Here is a 17,474-nt window from a genome sequence, read left to right as displayed (position 1 = left end):
CAGACTGCTCGCCAATTACGCACGATTTGTTGACCGATACGAGCAGAATAGATAAACATGTAATAATTAGGCAGCAAAGAAATAACAAATAAGCTAATGCAAACAACTTCGAAACAATAGATGACGATTGGTAAGCGACAATGAGCAGTCTAACACTCGGGTCCGATTTTTCGTGCGCCACCCTGTACCACTGAAATAATATTGTAGGAGTTATCATATTCTCTTTACAAAATGTGACACCATACACTCGATTACGAAGCCCGGGCTCCATTCGGTTGTAAGTCGGTCTGCCTTCCATAACAATGAACTTGCTCTTTTACCTTGGATCAAAACAAGACGGAAAATGGCCACTCGTGTGTGCCGTGCCGACGTCCTTTGAATTTGTAATAACGAAAATCTTGTCTTTTTACAAGCATTTCTTCTGTTGTTTATCAAAATAGTGAAGTAAGCTGATACACCGTTTTGTTACCTTACACACCACGTTATTTTTGTTTAATTTACGTAATTATAAAATACATTTTAATTATCGGTCATGGGCGCTGAATAGAATACGAAAAGAACCAGAAGTTCAGAGTTCAGAAAAGGTTTGAAACAGATGTAGAACGGGTGTGCGAAGCGAACGAAACGAACAACTACTCTATACTGAACTATGAGCAGTCGGCAGTGGAACTGCAGCGAGTGGCCACGCGAAGAAGGACGAGTCTGGCCGACCGAGACCGAGACCGAGACCGAGGCAGACGGGAACGGGACCGAGGCTGGAACGAGACCGACCGACGTGCCGTTGCGGGAACGAGACCGACCGTTTCCCGTTCCCGGGAAATATAAGTAGAAAGCCGCGACCAAAGTGAACTATGAAAGACCATTCCTTAGAATCCGTTCCTCGCTCGTTCCGTTCAGTTTGGTGAACCGTTCCTTTGGACCCGTTAGTTCGCCAATGGCCGGGCTCTAGTAGCCATCTCCTAGAAACGACTGCTGTTGTCCGTAGAGCGCAGGAAGTCTACAACAGACTTTCGCCAGATGTCACTTCGTTGCAATCAGGGAATCGAGTGTGAACGTCATGTACGCCATCGATCCCTCTGACCGAATTCTTTACTAGCTAAACTACCGGGGTATTTATGGATTGAAGTAGTGGATAACGTTTACCCGATGTCATGCGTCATGACCGCATAGGGCTTGCTGTTACGGAGGTATCACCGGTTTTCCTTCTGTCGTGCCTACTTAACGAGTTTGTTATAGCATAGAAATGATTCGTAAAGTTCGTGGTACCGTTTGTTGCATTCACTTAGCCTTTCTTTCGTTACATAGCGAAGCTGACGTGACCCTGTTTGGCTACTCTGACCCACTACATTCTGCTGAAGTCTGCTGCCTGGCTCGCCAGAAATTCCGATGTTTTGCTCTGCCCTGACTCAGTCTCGGTGGCGAAATGTTTTTATTGCATTCGCCTCAGGTCGACTCTGCCGTAATGCAGCGAGATAGCTTCGCTCTGTGACTGAAAATTTTACCCGTTTTACTGCCCTGTACAAGGTTGGCATGCAACACGGCGAAAGAGTACAGCCCTATCTTTATACTCTTTCCAAATCGAGCTCTTCCTTCTTGGTGAGCCATTCTACGCCTACAAGCTGAAAAATTAAGAGGCTGAAACAAAAAATTAGTCCGAAAATTCGGCGTCTTGAAGTAAGACTCTGAACTAAGTGTTGGGAAAAGATAATCTCTTCGGAGAGAAACAATAATCCCCCCTCAGGACACATCACGCTAGTATATAGGGTGTTACAAAAAGGTACGGCCAAAGTTTCAGGAAACATTCCTCACACACAAAGAAAGAAAATATGTTATGTTGACATGTGTCCGGAAACGCTTACTTTCAATGTTAGAGCTCATTTTATTATTTCTCTTCAAATCACATGAATCATGGAATGGAAACACGCAGCAACAGAACGTACCAGCGTGACTTCAAACACTTTGTTACAGGAAATGTTCAAAATGTCCTCCGTTAGCGAGGATACATGCATCCACCCTCCGTCGCATGGAATCCCTGATGCGCTGATGCAGCCCTGGAGAATGGCGTATTGTATCATAGCCGTCCACAATACGAGCACGAAGAGTCTCTACATTTGGTACCGGGGTTGCGTAGACAAGAGCTTTCAAATGCCCCCCATATATGAAAGTCAAGAGGGATGAGGTCAGGAGAGCGTGGAGGCCATGGAATTGGTCCGCCTCTACCAATCCATAGGTCACCGAATCTGTTGTTGAGAAGCATACGAACACTTCGACTGAAATGTGCAGGAGCTCCATCGTGCATGAACCACATGTTGTGTCGTACTTGTACAGGCACATGTTGTAGCAGCACAGGTAGAGTATCCCGCATGAAATCATGGCGGTGAATCGAGGAAGTACAGTACATACTGACGAAACTAAAATGAGCTCTAACATGAAAATTAAGCGTTTCCGGACACATGTCCACAAAACATATTTTCTTTGTTTTTGTGTGAGGAATGTTTCCTGAAAGTTTGGCCGTACCTTTTTGTAACACCCTGTAGTGTAGGCCCGCGCGGCCAAAAATGTGCTCACCTCGGCAATGATGTTTGTCGATATGTCTCTTCAGGTTAACTAAATGCAGGTGAAGCCACTCATTGCTATAAAATTCTGGGAACGTCAGCTGTTATGTTTCACCCGCTATTCCAAGTAATCACAATGTCTGTGGGTAATATAACGAAAAGAGTGATATAGCAAGCCAATCGAGATCTGATAGGGTTCCCCAGTGTTCACCAACGAAGCACCAATCAGTGGATAGCTGTGAACATCGATGTTATCTTGGAAGACGGAAATGTCCACAGCATACTCGTCATGAAGAGTAACTTTCTACTTTGTGACCTACTTCTATAGAATGTGGCGAGAAACTTCAGTTCATTCGGAGATAGAAACTTTCTAAGTTAACGATAGGACTCATTTCACTTTATTACGCGAGTTGTAATAATTCGTCAGTTGCGACATAGCACGCAAAAACAGTCAGCGGCCACTTACTTTTCTGCTTGCCGATAATCCCAGTGTTGGTAAATACCTCAAACTTAATGTCCTGAGTTAGTGGATACCCGAATAAAAATATCCTCGTCCTTGTTGGTTTCATTTTATGTGTCGACTACTAGTCGAAAATTTTGTTTCAGTTTTATGAATGAGAGAAAAATACCTAGAGCTTATATTCGTGAAATAAAATTTTGTTATAAGTTTCCTTTAATTTACGTCTATAGTCACATACTTTTTGTTAACAGATTACCGGTTTCGGTCTATAATAACCATCATCAGATCTGTTTTATAAAAGTAAAATCGTAATGTACTGCAGCCATACTGTTATCGTCAAACGTTAAATGCATTTAACATTTGACGATGCCACTATGGCTGCAGTACATTACGACTTTGCTTTTATAAAACAGATCTGATGATGGTCATTATAGACGGAAACCGATAATCTGTTAACAAAAAGTTTGTGACCATAGACGTAAATTAAAGGAAAATTATTGTATATACGGGTCACTGTTTAATTCACGACAATGTCGCAGCTTGTGAAAATTTTGTTATACTTTACCTTCGTATTTTGTAAGGAACGAACACACGTTAAAAATATCCACGCATATTGTTGTACAGGGCCCCCACAGATCATTAGTGCAACGAGTCCCGCGCAAAGTTAAGCTATGGTTCTTTAATGACAGTCGATATTCAATATCGACACTGTCGCCTTTGAAAAATTGCAGCTTCGGTGTTAAAAAGAAGATATCGACCTTGGTTACTGACAAAAGATTAAACTGCTTGTTCCCACTGTAAATTGTTTCGTCAATTAAACGAATCTTTCTCTCAATGTGTCTTGTATAACATCAGTGCAACACATTTGTAGCTCTTCAAAAGTGGCCATTGGGAAGGGGCTGGAAGGGGGGGGGGGGTGGGAAGGGGCAGCGGAGATATTTTTGAACCGACTAAAGCCGGAAAATTGGCTATTGTGGCAACGTCTTTCATTTTTTTCCTTTAGTTGGTGCTTTCGAGGTGTCAACCAACACATTGATCCATTAAGGAAAACCAAAGACAAAATGGCACAAGAAAAGAATAATTTGCAAAGTAGAACATGAAAGACTTACCATCAAAACTCAGTTATTTGAAAGACAGCCTTCTAGATCTTAACCAAGATACATTGGAAGTATAGAATCAGTCATCTACAATACCCATCCAAAGGTACAAAAGCTACAAAAATTTAGTTAAATATTGAGTCAAATCCTCAGCTTCCGAGAAACTGAACTTAAAATCAGGCAACAGTCTACTAACAATTCAGTAGACTTAGGGGAAACATTTTCTTTAAAATAAAGTAATCTTTGCAGCCTGCGAACAAGACGTTGTAAGAGTATGTATGTTGGATGTGTTTTTATGTTGCCTTTTACGCTGCTCTCTAAGTTCATCGTTTAACATCATTGTTGAAAACACTAATATTCTGGGATAGACTTTTAGTCGTTAACGATCAAAGTCAGCATCAATGATTTGCCAACACTGCGTACCTCCAGCTCATAAACCACCCAGGAAAGAGTGAGTGGAGACGTGCTATGGTGTTGCAGCTGTTCTCGCAGCTGGAGGGCGACGAGTGGCGGCAGCGCGTCTTCGCGGTGCCTGGAGACGTGTCGCGGCCGCAGCTGGGGCTGCAGCTGCCTGCAGAGGCGGCGGCCCGCCTGCTGGACCAGGTGTCCGTCGTCTTCCACTGCGCCGCCTCCACCAGCCTGGCCGCCGGCCTGCGCCGCACCGTAACGGCCAACCTCGACTCCACACAGCACCTGCTCGACCTCTGCAAGCAGATGCCCAACCTACAGGTAAACGAGGCCCGTTTAATCTACCCAGCGTGGTCCATTTATCGAGACTGGGCCACATATCTCACGAAATAAGCGTCAAACGAAAAAACTACAAAGAACGAAACTTGTCTAGCTTGAAGGGGGAAACCAAACGGCGCTATGATTGGTCCGCTAGATGGCGCTGCCATAGGTCGAACGGATATCAACTGCGTTTTTTTTTTTAATAGGAACCCCCATTTTTATTACACATTTGTGTAGTACGTAAAGAAGTATGAATGTTTTAGTTGGACCATTTTTTTCGCTTTTTAATAGATGGCGCTGCAATAGTCACAAACATATGGCTAACAATTTTAGACGAACTCTTGGTAACAGGTAGGTTTTTTTAATTAAAATATAGAAAGTAGGTACGTTTCAACATTTTATTTCGGTTGTTCCAATGTGATACATGTACCTTAGCGAACTTATCATTTCTGAGAACGCATGCTGTTACAGCGTGATTACCTGTAAATACCACATTAATGCAATAAATGCTCAAAATGATGTCCGTCAACCTCAATGCATTTGGCAATACGTGTAACGACATTCCTCTTAACAGCGAGTAGTCGCCTTCCGTAATATTCGCACATGCACTCACAAAGCGCTAAGGCATGTTGTCAGGCGTTGTCGGTGGATCAAGATAGCAAATATCCTTCAACTTTCCCCACAGAAAGAAATCCGGGGACGCCAAATCCGGTGAACGGGAGGGCCATGGTATGGTGCTTCGACGACCAATCCAAATGTCATGAAATATGCTATTCAATACCGCTTCAACCGAGCTATGTGCCGGACATCCATCATGTTGGAAGTACATCGCCGTTCTGTCATGCAGTGAAACATTTTGTAGTAACATCGGTAGAATATTACGTAGGAAATCACCATACATTGCACCATTTTGATGGCCATCGATAAAATGGGGGCCAATTATCTTCCCTCCCATAATGCCGCACCATACATTAACCAGCCAAGGTCGCTGATGTTCCACTTGTCTCAGGCATCGTCGATTTTCCGTTGCCCAATAGTGCATATTATGCCGGTTTACGTTACCGCTGTTCATGAATGACGCTTCGTCGCTAAATAGAACGCATGCAAAAAATCTGTCATCGTCCCGTAATTTCTCTTGTGCCCAGTGGCAGTACTGTACCCGGCGTTCAAAGTCGTTGTCATGCAATTCCTGGTGCATAGAAATATGGTATGGGTGCAGTTGATGCTGATGTACCATTCTCAACACCGACGTTTTTGAGATTCCCGATTCTCGCGCAATTTCTCTGCTACTGATGTGCGGATTAGCCGCGACAGCAGCTAAAACAACTACTTGGGCATCATCATTTGTTTCAGTTCGTGGTTGACGTTTCACATGTGGCTGAACACTTCCTGTTTCCTTAAATAACGTAACTATCCAGCGAACGGTCCGGACACTTGGATGATGTCTTCCAGGAAACCGAGCAGCGTACATAGTACACGCCCGTTGGGAATTGTGATGACAACAGCCATACATCAACACGATATTGACCTTTTTCACAATTGGTAAACGGTTCATTTTAACACGGGTAATGTATCACGAAGCAAATACCGTCCGCACTGGCGAAATGTTTCGTGATACCACGTACTTACACGTTTGTGACTATTACAGCGCCATCTGTCACAAAGCGAAAAAAGTGGTCCAGCTAAAACATTCATATTTCTTTACGTACTACACGAATATGTAATAAAAAATGGAGGTTCCTATTTAAAAAGACGCAGTTGATACCCGTTTGACCTGTGGCAGCGCCATCTAGCGGGCCAACCATAGCGCCATCTGGTTTCCCCCTTCAAGCTAGACGAGTTTCGTTCTTTGTAGTTTTTTCGTTTGATGCTTATTTCGTGAAATATTTGGCCCGGTCACTATCAATGGACCACCCTGTATACTTCCGACATCTTCAGCGAAGGGGCGATCTGTAGTCTTACGAACACTGAATAAATTCTCAGTTGCCAAATTCACTAAAGTCATTTATTGATATAGGTGACTGATTTCGGCAAGTCTCTGTTGCTATCTTCGGATCTGTGTTTACATCATTACATAATCTCCTCCATGTGTACAGTAACTGGTGCTATACAATGTATGTCCATAGAGCTCACGATACCAGCACGGAAATACATCGAACAGCACCAGTTATTGTACTGGTGGAGGAGGTTATGTAATGATGTAGACATAGATCCCAAGATGGCAACAGAGAATTGCCGAAACAGGTCTCTATATTAATAAATGATGTTAGCGATCTTCTACATTCCCTCCACACAACACGTCAGCAACGACACCCTGAAGGTTTCACATACCTGTTATTAGACACTGAAACACTGACTCATAAGAACTCCAGGCAAGTATACTGGGCTTAGTAAAGGATTACGAGCGAGGAGACATTACTTCAGGAGTTGCCTTAAATACCTGCCTTTAACCTTGTTACTCTCTCACTGGTTTGCCCTTAATCTTACTCCCTCTTTAGTTTTATATACCTATACACATAAGCGTAATCGATAAACCGCTTTCTAGATGATATTCACATCGGGTCTCCAGCCGGATCATAACGTCATCTTGACACAATATTTCCGTGATCCCAAGACGGCAACAGAGAATTGCCGAAACAGGTGATCCACCTGGCCGCCATCTTCAGTCGAATAAGCCGTCGCACTAACTCGCAGAACTGAAATCAAACCGCAGCGGCGTCTCTTTTTATACAGCGCCTGTAGGGCCAACGCGCGTGCGCGAACCTAGATTGCCCTCTGGTGCAAAGCACGGGAGCCCACCGGTGGTGAAAACACGCGGAAACAGTAAATTGATATCAAATACTGTTGACACCTTTTGATAACTGAAACAAAGACCGTTGTTTTTTAATATCAAGCAGAACAGGGTTCCAACTCTTACTTAAAGGATAGCCTTTACCTCTGTTTATAATATTGTCAGATAGCCGGATTTCAATGGCTTCTTTCACTAAACAGTCTCAAAAACGCGACGCAGGGGCAACCACTTGTCTCATCATACAACATTTTATGTCCTTCAGTAAAACACTGTTCCGCAGCAGCAATTTTTTTCTGGCTGAAATAACTGCGTGTGCCGATGGTGCTCCACGCATCGATCCCAGATCGTACGAATTGTCTGTCCAATATACACTTTCCCGCAATTGCAGGGCATTTTGTTTTGAAGATATGCTTCCCGCGAAAGGTAGGAACGCCACTTATTTGCTTGCAACTTTAGTTTGTTCCCGCGGAGGTCCAATCTGTAGAGCACGACGGATCTGATTATCGGTGTAACCAGTCTGCTTGAACACTGTTTTTAGATTATCCAGTTCTTGTATCAAACTATCTGCTTCTGAGATGGCAAAGGCTCTTTTTACCAACGTACGTTGGACCTCTGTGCGCTGGTACAATAGATGATAACTTGTTGCATGAACATATATGTCCGTTTGCGAAGGCTTACGATAATCACTGCGTCCTAATGTCCCATCACCCCTCCTGTAGACCACGACATCTAAAATCGGAAGTTTCCCATCCTTTTCAGCTTCCATCGTGAACCTAATATTGGAATGCAAACAGTCAAAATGATCTAGGGAACGATGCAGAGCGTCCCTCCCATGTAGATACCGTAAACACATAGTAGACGTATCCCCAAAAACAAGTTGGTTTTAAAAACGCCGTCTTCAGAGCCGTGTCCTCAAAATCTTCGATAAACAAACTGGCAACTGTGCGGATAATGGACTCCCCACAGCCACTCCGTCAGGTTGTTCAAAGTATTTGTCGTTAAATAAAAAATACGTCGACGTCAGCACATGTCGCCAAAGCATGCTTGTTTCTTCGTCCAGTTTTTTAACGATTAACTGCAAAGAATCTTAAAGAGGAACTCTGGTGAAGAGTGATACAACATCAAAACGAACGAGAGACACAGACTCCAAATGCTGAATAAACACCAGAGTATTGGATACATGATGTTCTCAGTTTTCGACATCGGGACTGAGAAAAGATGCTAAGTACTTGGCCAAGTTGTAAGATTGTTAACAATAGACCGAACGGGAACCCCTTGCTTGTGTACCTTACGCAAACTGTATAAACTCCGCGAGACAGCAGCCCAACATTATGACAAGTTTTTTAAGAACATCGTCAGATGAACTCTTCTTCAGAAGTGAAAGCGTCTTGATTTTTATACGTTCAGTTGGATCGTTCTATAATCTTCCGTATGCCGAATGTACAAGTAAAACGTCAATTTTACCCAAAACAGTTGTCCCGCGACAGAAGAACCGGTGCATTGTCCTTTAGAATCGCTAAATTCTGGTCTTCCCTGATGGACTGGATGTTACTTTCCGGGGTGGCACCCGGCCCAACGTAAGCGGCCAACAAACTTCTTTCTATGTTCTAATGTTTCTATGACCGTGACTTCTTTGTGCGGTGATGTCCTCCTCCCCCCCCCCCCCCCCCCCCCCCCACTCCCCACTCTTCCTATCCGAAACACTCCTCCCCCTCCCTCGCTCCCTCAACTGGCATACCCCTCCGCGTCGTACAGATTTACGTTTTATTTTATATCGCACTTCACCTGTCCACAACATTGTAACATATTTCTGTAGCACCACATGATTTTGTTCCTTGCAAGGTGTACATTACAAAGTCTGGAACGTTTTTAATTTTTTATTTTTAACTTGAGTATGTCTGCTCTAACCTTTGACTGTTGCCTTCTCAAAATGTAACTTTACAGCTTTGGAATTTTCATTCTCATGAAGACCTCCTTAGAGGTGTCGAAGCATAGGTACAAGCGTTAAACAATTACTTGCGACTGGTTGGTTGTATTTTTCAACTGACACTTACATACAATTGTTGGAAGACAGCTATGGTCAGAACTGTAACATGTGAAATGGACATTTTTTCTGCTGATTATATGAGTGAGAGAGAGAGAGAGAGAGAGAGAGAGAGAGAGATGCCTGATCTATCAGCTAACAGATAAACTTAATGTTGCCTGGATTCATACCGCACAGGTTAACGGTTTTATATCCGGACGTGTTGAACACATCTGATCGGCATCTCATAAGGATCTTACTCCTTCCTCAGCAAATGAAGCTGGCTGTGTTCGTATGAAGCAACTTTGTGTCTTTGAAACGACCTTTCAGAAACTCATGAAAATTATACATGCGGAGCCTTGGTAGGTCTACACGTACGGCAACATAAACAGGTTCTATGAACTGTACTACAGCTTTTACCACATCAAGAGCCACGGGTTCTTCATGGAAGATGGCACCCCGTATAACTGACTTCGTCAGTTGTGTTGCAGCCTCCACCCCTCTGCTCCCACACGACACCCATCTAAATGATTGACCAATTTGCCAAGGTGTTTTCGAATATTTTTAATTATCATTTACCAATGACTATATCGTGTAAGCCTTCATCAAATTTCATAAAGGGGGTGCCTAATCAGTGTTGTCAACGTGAGGAGGGAACAGTATCATAAGACTGTGTGTTCTGAACACAGTGGCAAATCGTTGTGCTTGTCACTCAGCCTACTAGAATATGCCTAGTCCATCTCAGAGAGATATGTTATACAAGATGCATGTACCGCAGTCGAAAAATCCAGTCTACAATTTCAGCATGTGTAAGCCGTTGGAAACATTAACGATGTAGAAATTGTAGCATGGTAAACCCATATAAAATGTTGACATACAAGTACAGGATTTGACTTAAATCGATGGTGTCATTGGACAATTAACTCATTTGTAGGTTATTTGCCTTGGCTTGGGTAAAAATACAATGGCAAAGCCCCTATGAATTCTGCACTTAAAGAAGATATCAGCATCAATTAAAAAGTTTGACACTTGCAGTTTTGAGCACTGCATTCCATGATAACCCAGGTGCAGTATAGTAGTGGGTAAAATCCAGATTGCATGTTTCTACGCGTACACTCTGGAATTATTTGCATACAGTTACAAGGGGGCATATCTCCATGTCCATGTAGAGCCTCGGATATTCACATGTTAGAGATATTAAATTTCTGCCAAACACACAGTGTGTGCTCATATTCTGCATTCCTTATGGCGTTGCCTGAAAGTTTACTGGAGAATGCAGACATACGAGTATTTGGCAGTGATGTTTTGCAGAATATCCACTCCAAATGCGAAACTGTATGGGAAGGTCCCATTTTTAATTAACTGGAACTTTATGTGAAGATGATATGCTCCTCTCACTAGCTGTACACCATAATGAGTTTCTGAAGTGGCGCCTGCATAAATCTTAATGAACCTAGGAAGCACAATGTTATACGCTTGGTTTTCCTCCTCAAAACTGGAATATTTCTGCTTTCTCTCAGGTATAACACCAATTTGGTCATTACCTACATGAAAACCAGTCAAGAGTTCAATAATGAAGTAAGCATCATAACCATTTAAATTTTGGAAAAACGAGGGCATGTGATGTGGGACCTTGTAATTCAGGTTGCATTCATTTTGCACTGCACCATGAAATTTACCAGGTAAATAAGGGATCCGTTGGTGGTTTCTTTGTCATTATTGCCTAATGACAGACCATTAATGACACTTCACATTCATCATGTATTGATTAAATGTCTTGCATGACAGCCTTGGAAATCATGGCATCATAGATCTCACTGACTTTGTCTTCAAGAGCTTTAAGCTGAGAGAGCAACCTCATTGCTGTATTCTCTCTTTCATAGGATTTAATATAATTATGGAATGAACAGAAAACCTGATATAGTGAAGAAAATGGTATTTCTTGTTCTGTGGGGGTTGTATTTGGGACAGTAGGGTCACCGTCACAACTTGTTGTAGGTACAGGAAGGCATGCAAAATTGGCATACACTACAAATGGTCCCCACATTTTGTGTGTGAAGTTATTGAACTTCTAACTGAACCCCTGTTTAACTTCTCTGTATGTGCTGGGTGGTGGTCAGTACTAATGGGGATTCAGACCATTTCTAGGGACAGAAGCTTAAAGGAAATAGGACACCTACCTCCAATACCTGTAATCACTTTTACCAATTCCTCTTGGTTACTTATCTTCCACAGACGTTTCTTGATCACAATCTTGTCTTTGGGATCATTCAGTCCTCAAACATAGGCTTGCTGACCATTACACTTCAAACCAAAATTGGTTTCTGTTTGACATTGATGTGAACATGCTTTGAATCTTCAAAATTATGCCACTATTAGTTTAAGTAGTATACAGACCCTAAAGCACATTATTCATTTTTTTGCTTTGGCTCCACTTTTTTCATAAACTGGCCTGCATTTTATAAGCCAGTCAGTTAAGATTTTAATTGAGAAGCTTATGCTTTAAGGTTCAAAATGGTTCAAATGGCTCTGAGCACTATGGGACTTAACTGCTGAGGTCATGAGTCCCTTAGAACTTAGAACTACTTAAACGGAACTAACCTAAGGACATCACACACATCCATGCCCGAGTATGCTTTAAGGGTTAATGTAGTTTCTCATAAGACAGATTTCAACTCCACACAGTTTGCACTGTATTTCCTGAAACTGAAATGCAAGTGCACTATGGGTGTGGTGTTGTTGTGGTGGACCCATAAATTTTTACAAACTTTCTTTCAAGGTATAGGAAAATGTTGCATAGAATTGTTAGTGCAGCACAGTGGTGAAAGAGAATACTGATCACATTGTTGTTATTAAACAGTGCCTAAGCTAAAGGACTGCACTACTCATCATAGGCCGCTGCTTGTTTAGAGTGGTGTCATTACATGGTTTCAAGTCTATCAATTTAAGAAAGTCAAAGTTCTTCTGAGTTAGCACATCACGTTTCCTCTGTAAATTGGTACACTGTTCATTTTGTATATTTGTTTTATGCCTTGCTTCCAAACTGCTTAAAGTGTAGGCATATTAAAATTTCAGCGTGAAACTCAATAAGATGTCAGTCTTGTTCCAACATTAAATTACAAACTGTCTGATTCTCAACAGTCACTGTAAGATATATTATTGTGCTTGGGATTTCAACAACGGGAAAGAATACATAGTGTCAATCAATATATCACTGTGGTATGCTGATAATAGCATATCACAATAGGCTGTGGAGTGGTAGTAGCTAGGGATTGTGAAGTCACTTACCTTACTCATCAGAATAAGTTTATTAACAGCACAATGACCAAAACAATTCCAATATTAACAATTAAAATGTGCAAAATAATGGTAAAACCTCAGTAGCAAATCTTTTAAATAATCAATAGATGATAGGCAATGGAAACCACATAACTCCATTTTCTGTGAAGCTCTCTTAATTTGAGTAACAAGTACTTCACAATCAAACAGAAATTTGAGAGTACATAGACTTCTCTAATCTGCCTATAACTATATATATGATGAAGCAACCTTGGGTTGCTAAAGCTTGAAATTTGTGTGTGTGTTTGTGTGTTTTTTATTGTGTCTATCTACCAGTCTATCTACCAGTGCTTTCTCGTTTGGTAAGTCACAGCACCAGGAAAGAGGGAAGGAGAGGGAAAGACGAAAGGATGTGGGTTTTGAGGGAGAGGGTAAGGAGTCGTTCCAATCCCTTAGGGGGGAAAAAAGGACAGTTATACACTCGTGCACACACACCCATATCCATCCGCACGTACACAGACACAAGCAGACATTTGTAAAGGCAAAGGCTTTGTAAAGGCTTTACAAATGCCTGCTTGTGTCTGTGTATGTGCGGATGGATATGGGTGTGTGTGCGAGTGTATACCTGTCCGTTTTTCCCCCTAAGGTAAGTCTTTCCGCTCCTGGGCTTGGAATGACTCCTTACCCTCTCCCTTAAAACCCACATCCTTTCGTCTTTCCCTCTCCTTCCCTCTTTCCTGACGAAGCAACTGTTGGTTGCGCAAACTTGAATTTTGTGTGTATGTTTGTGTTTGTTTGTGTGTCTATCGACCTGCCAGCGATTTCGTTTGGTAAGTCACATCATATATATATATATATATATATATATATATATATATATATATATATATATATATATATAATCAGTTTTCACTTCTCTTGTAAAATTTAACAAAGTGGTGTTAAGAGGTTTCCATTGCCTACCATTGATATGATGAATATAGCCAAATCCTTCTTTAGTGAAAAGCTTATGGCAAATATCAAACAAAAGTGTACAAATGATAGGATTAGATACTAACAGCCAATCAGTTACAGAACTAAGGGTTTATTAATTCTGCAACTCGTTGGCAGATTTTTTCCAATACTGCCCACCACTGCTGAAGCATCGCCATGTTTAAAAGCTTAAAGCCTACATATGCTCGCTAAATCAATGCAGATAACTAGAACAATTTTTATGAGCAACTAAGGTCAGTCCTGGTAACATGAGGCAACCATGGAGCCACCAGCACCAGCCATAGGTGGTCAAAACTTGTGAAGATGGCTTTTACATAAGCCAAAACTGGTCGATAAAGAAATATTAGAGTGATCTTAACTCTTCATTGTAACTTAAACTAAAGTCAGTTAAAATATGCAATGAATAGAACAAAATCTTGAGGGTGGAAGAACATTACAAGTGATACCAAATAGTTACATTTCTCGGGGCCAAACCAATGGATGTGGATCCACATATGCTAGTTAAAATAAATAATGAAATGAACAAATGGTATAAAAATGACAGAATAAATACTATACCATAGACCACAGAATCCATTGAAATTGTACTCTAGTTTGTGTTGGTTGCCTGTTATTTTCCAGTCCTATCCTTTGCACACCATTGTTTGATATTTGCCATAACCTGCATTAATAGCACAGCTGTCACGTTTAGCTGTCCACACAGTCAGTTGTAGCAAGATAAGTAAATGGTCAATTGATAAAGAATAGCTGCCCATGTAAGCTCTGTAGCAACAATGTCTCCTTTACTTCTTGTCAGCACTGTGGGCTGTGCAACTGGGTAACATAAACAAATTTGCACTTGACCTTAGGAAGCTTGTTGCTGTCTGTACTCTATCCAAACAGCTAGGAATGGACAGCCAGGATTCCAAGACTTTACCAGCTCACTTGTCTTCCTTGCCTTCGGACCTCTATAATGTTATCAGTCACCCAGTTCCACAGACACACGTTATTGTACTATCTCCAACAGACTTTGGACACTCTTCTCAGAACCAAGACAACACTGAACAACTTGTTCTTTGTGCACTCAATGTCATTATCAATTGTTGTCAGCCAGTAGCTCCCTGCAGCATTAGCTCAAATCTTCAGCTGGTCCACTGCACACAGCAAGACACCAGCAACAGAATCCTGTGGAACCAAAATGTCAGACAGCACACTCCCAGTGCATTCAGTGCTGCTATCATTCTGCTGTCGGCCAGCAGCCATCCAATCTTCCCAGGTGCTAGCTTTTGACCTCTATACTCAGGATCCAAGCACTCTGGACTCACAGCTTTAATGCATTCACTCTGCACTAAGGTGTTGTCAGCCAGAAGCTGCCCATTGTGTTCCCTGGCACTGACCCTTAAGTTTCAATTGGTCTGCTGTCGACAAAAACTGTGCTTGCTTGCTTACTGACACTGATGACACTATCCATGGTTGCTTTCCTGCTCTGTACACTGTCTGTTGCAGTAAGCTGGCATCTCCAGCCTTGGTGCCATCTGACAAAAAAAAATGTTCAAATGTGTGTGAAATTTTATGGGACTTAACTGCTAAGGTCATCAGTCCCTAAGCTTACACACTACTCAACCTATATCATCCTAAGGACAAACACACACACACCCATGCTCGAGGGAGGACTCGAACCTCCGCCAGGACCAGCCGCACAGTCCATGACACCTGACAAGCAGGCTGGAAATTAAACTGTGCTGTCCAGTCATGGCACAATATAAACTGTGTTGCAAAATCATTTCACAATTGGTGTGAATTCACTGGAGTAGTGCACTTTCAAAAGACTGTAGTAATCATTAATATCTTTATTAGTTGAATATGCATAACATTTCAGGATTGGTCACAAATGTTATATCTATGAAAAATCTAACAAGGATCCTGTGAAACCATCTAGCCCACATTTAATTTCCTCTCTTGTCACTCTTATTTCTGTTTTAAGGATACTAATGTTTGCATGTGTCTTGCTTTATCATACAAATTGTTTTATTATGTATTTAAATCATCTGTAGTGTACATCCTGCACAGTAATTGTACAACGTTGGCATCCACTATACGCAGTTAACAGTTTGGTGTTTTAATGTTTAGCAAGTCGTTGTATATCCCCAATCCCATCTACTTAAATCAAAGGGTGGAAATTATTGGCATGTAAGACAGATGGTGGCACTGCTAAAACTTTCTGACTGGTGTATGGCTGTTTTTCTCCCTTGATATATAAATCCCATTCCATGCTTAAATGGTTTAAAACATAGTATTTTCCCAATAACTGCATGCTCCAACACCTGGTTCTGTCTCTTCACTTTATTTTTTCTTGTGCGTTTTTGGTATTTTCTACTGTTTGGGTTATAGCTGTTGCTCTTCATGTTAATAACCCTAAATACCCTACATCATTCCTGTCAGTGTGATAATTACAAATGGAGTAATTCCACCAGATGACTTCTGAGATCAGCAGAGCCCATGAAATTTTAGTTTATCTTATTGTTTTCAGCTTCAGGATGCATCAAGTGCCTGGTAATAACGATCAGATGTGTGTTCTTAAATCATCTTGGGTCTTTACTTTCTTCAGTGCTCAAGTGGCATTCATAACATGTTGAAAAAATTTCATTCCAGTGCCTAATTTAAGTTTTTCATGAATTGTTTTATCAATGATGAGTGCTCCTACTTCTTGCTCTCTACCAGTTCCCTCTCCCACATATTTGCTTAGGTTTATCAGCTAAAATTCAATGTCCAGTATGGCTTTCTGCTTCATCCTCATTTGTAGCATAAGTTGTATCCTGGCCCATGCAAGCTACATCACACATTTTAATTCCATTGTTGCCACATGCTAGAGCCTTCTAGAAGATTGCCTCTGCCATGTATGACGCAGTGCCTATCATGCATGCTAAAATAATCCATAGTTTTATGGTATAAATCTGACAACAAAGCTGTACCTTATTCCTACGCCATCTCACGATGCTGCTTCTCTGTAAGTCTCCAGTCTAGAAACTTGCAGATACTATGTTACTTCCGCTATCCTTTAAAAATGTATATTTTTGGATTTGTCCACTGCACCTTGGAACCTGTGAACATCTTGGCCAACTAGTTAGGTAGTTATGATCTCTCGAATACTCCCTAGTATTTGGAAATATGGACAAAATCACCGTCACTTAATTTGCTTCCACGAATCCAGCCCTTTTACTTGGTTTCTTATGAACTACAAAATACTATTATGGAACCCCTGTTATTGTACATTTATATTCTGCTTTCCTGCATCATTGTTCTACATTTACTGTTAATGTTTTAATAGTATTGAAAAGTTTGTTGTCTGGCATGGGTATTCCTATCTGCTCTATGAAAGGAATGCTAAATTTGTTAGTGTTTGTCAGAGTGCAGTAGTATATGGTGACATGCCACCTAGAAGGAGTTTCTGGAATGATTAAAGGAAATGATTGTGAATATCACATTACATTTATTAGATGCTAAGAATTTCCTTGCTTGCTAATAGCATTTGTGGGATAAAGTGCAGAATTAGTACGTTTCTTTCCCT

General features: G+C 41.4%; 1 protein-coding gene across 1 annotated transcript in view; it reads left to right on the top strand.

Annotated features, from left to right (window-relative positions):
• The window catches only part of LOC126412230 (putative fatty acyl-CoA reductase CG5065), a 125,391-nt gene that overhangs the window by 34,887 nt on the left and 73,030 nt on the right, over positions 1 to 17,474 (top strand). Inside the window, exon 3 of the mRNA XM_050081761.1 lies at positions 4,593 to 4,841. Within this exon, the coding sequence (XP_049937718.1) occupies positions 4,593 to 4,841 (249 nt within the window). The remainder of the gene's footprint in view (positions 1 to 4,592; positions 4,842 to 17,474) is intronic.

This window comes from Schistocerca serialis, chromosome 1 (genome assembly GCF_023864345.2).
Source record: "Schistocerca serialis cubense isolate TAMUIC-IGC-003099 chromosome 1, iqSchSeri2.2, whole genome shotgun sequence".
Lineage (NCBI taxonomy): Eukaryota > Metazoa > Arthropoda > Insecta > Orthoptera > Acrididae > Schistocerca > Schistocerca serialis.
This window is presented reverse-complemented; position numbering and strand designations above follow the sequence as displayed.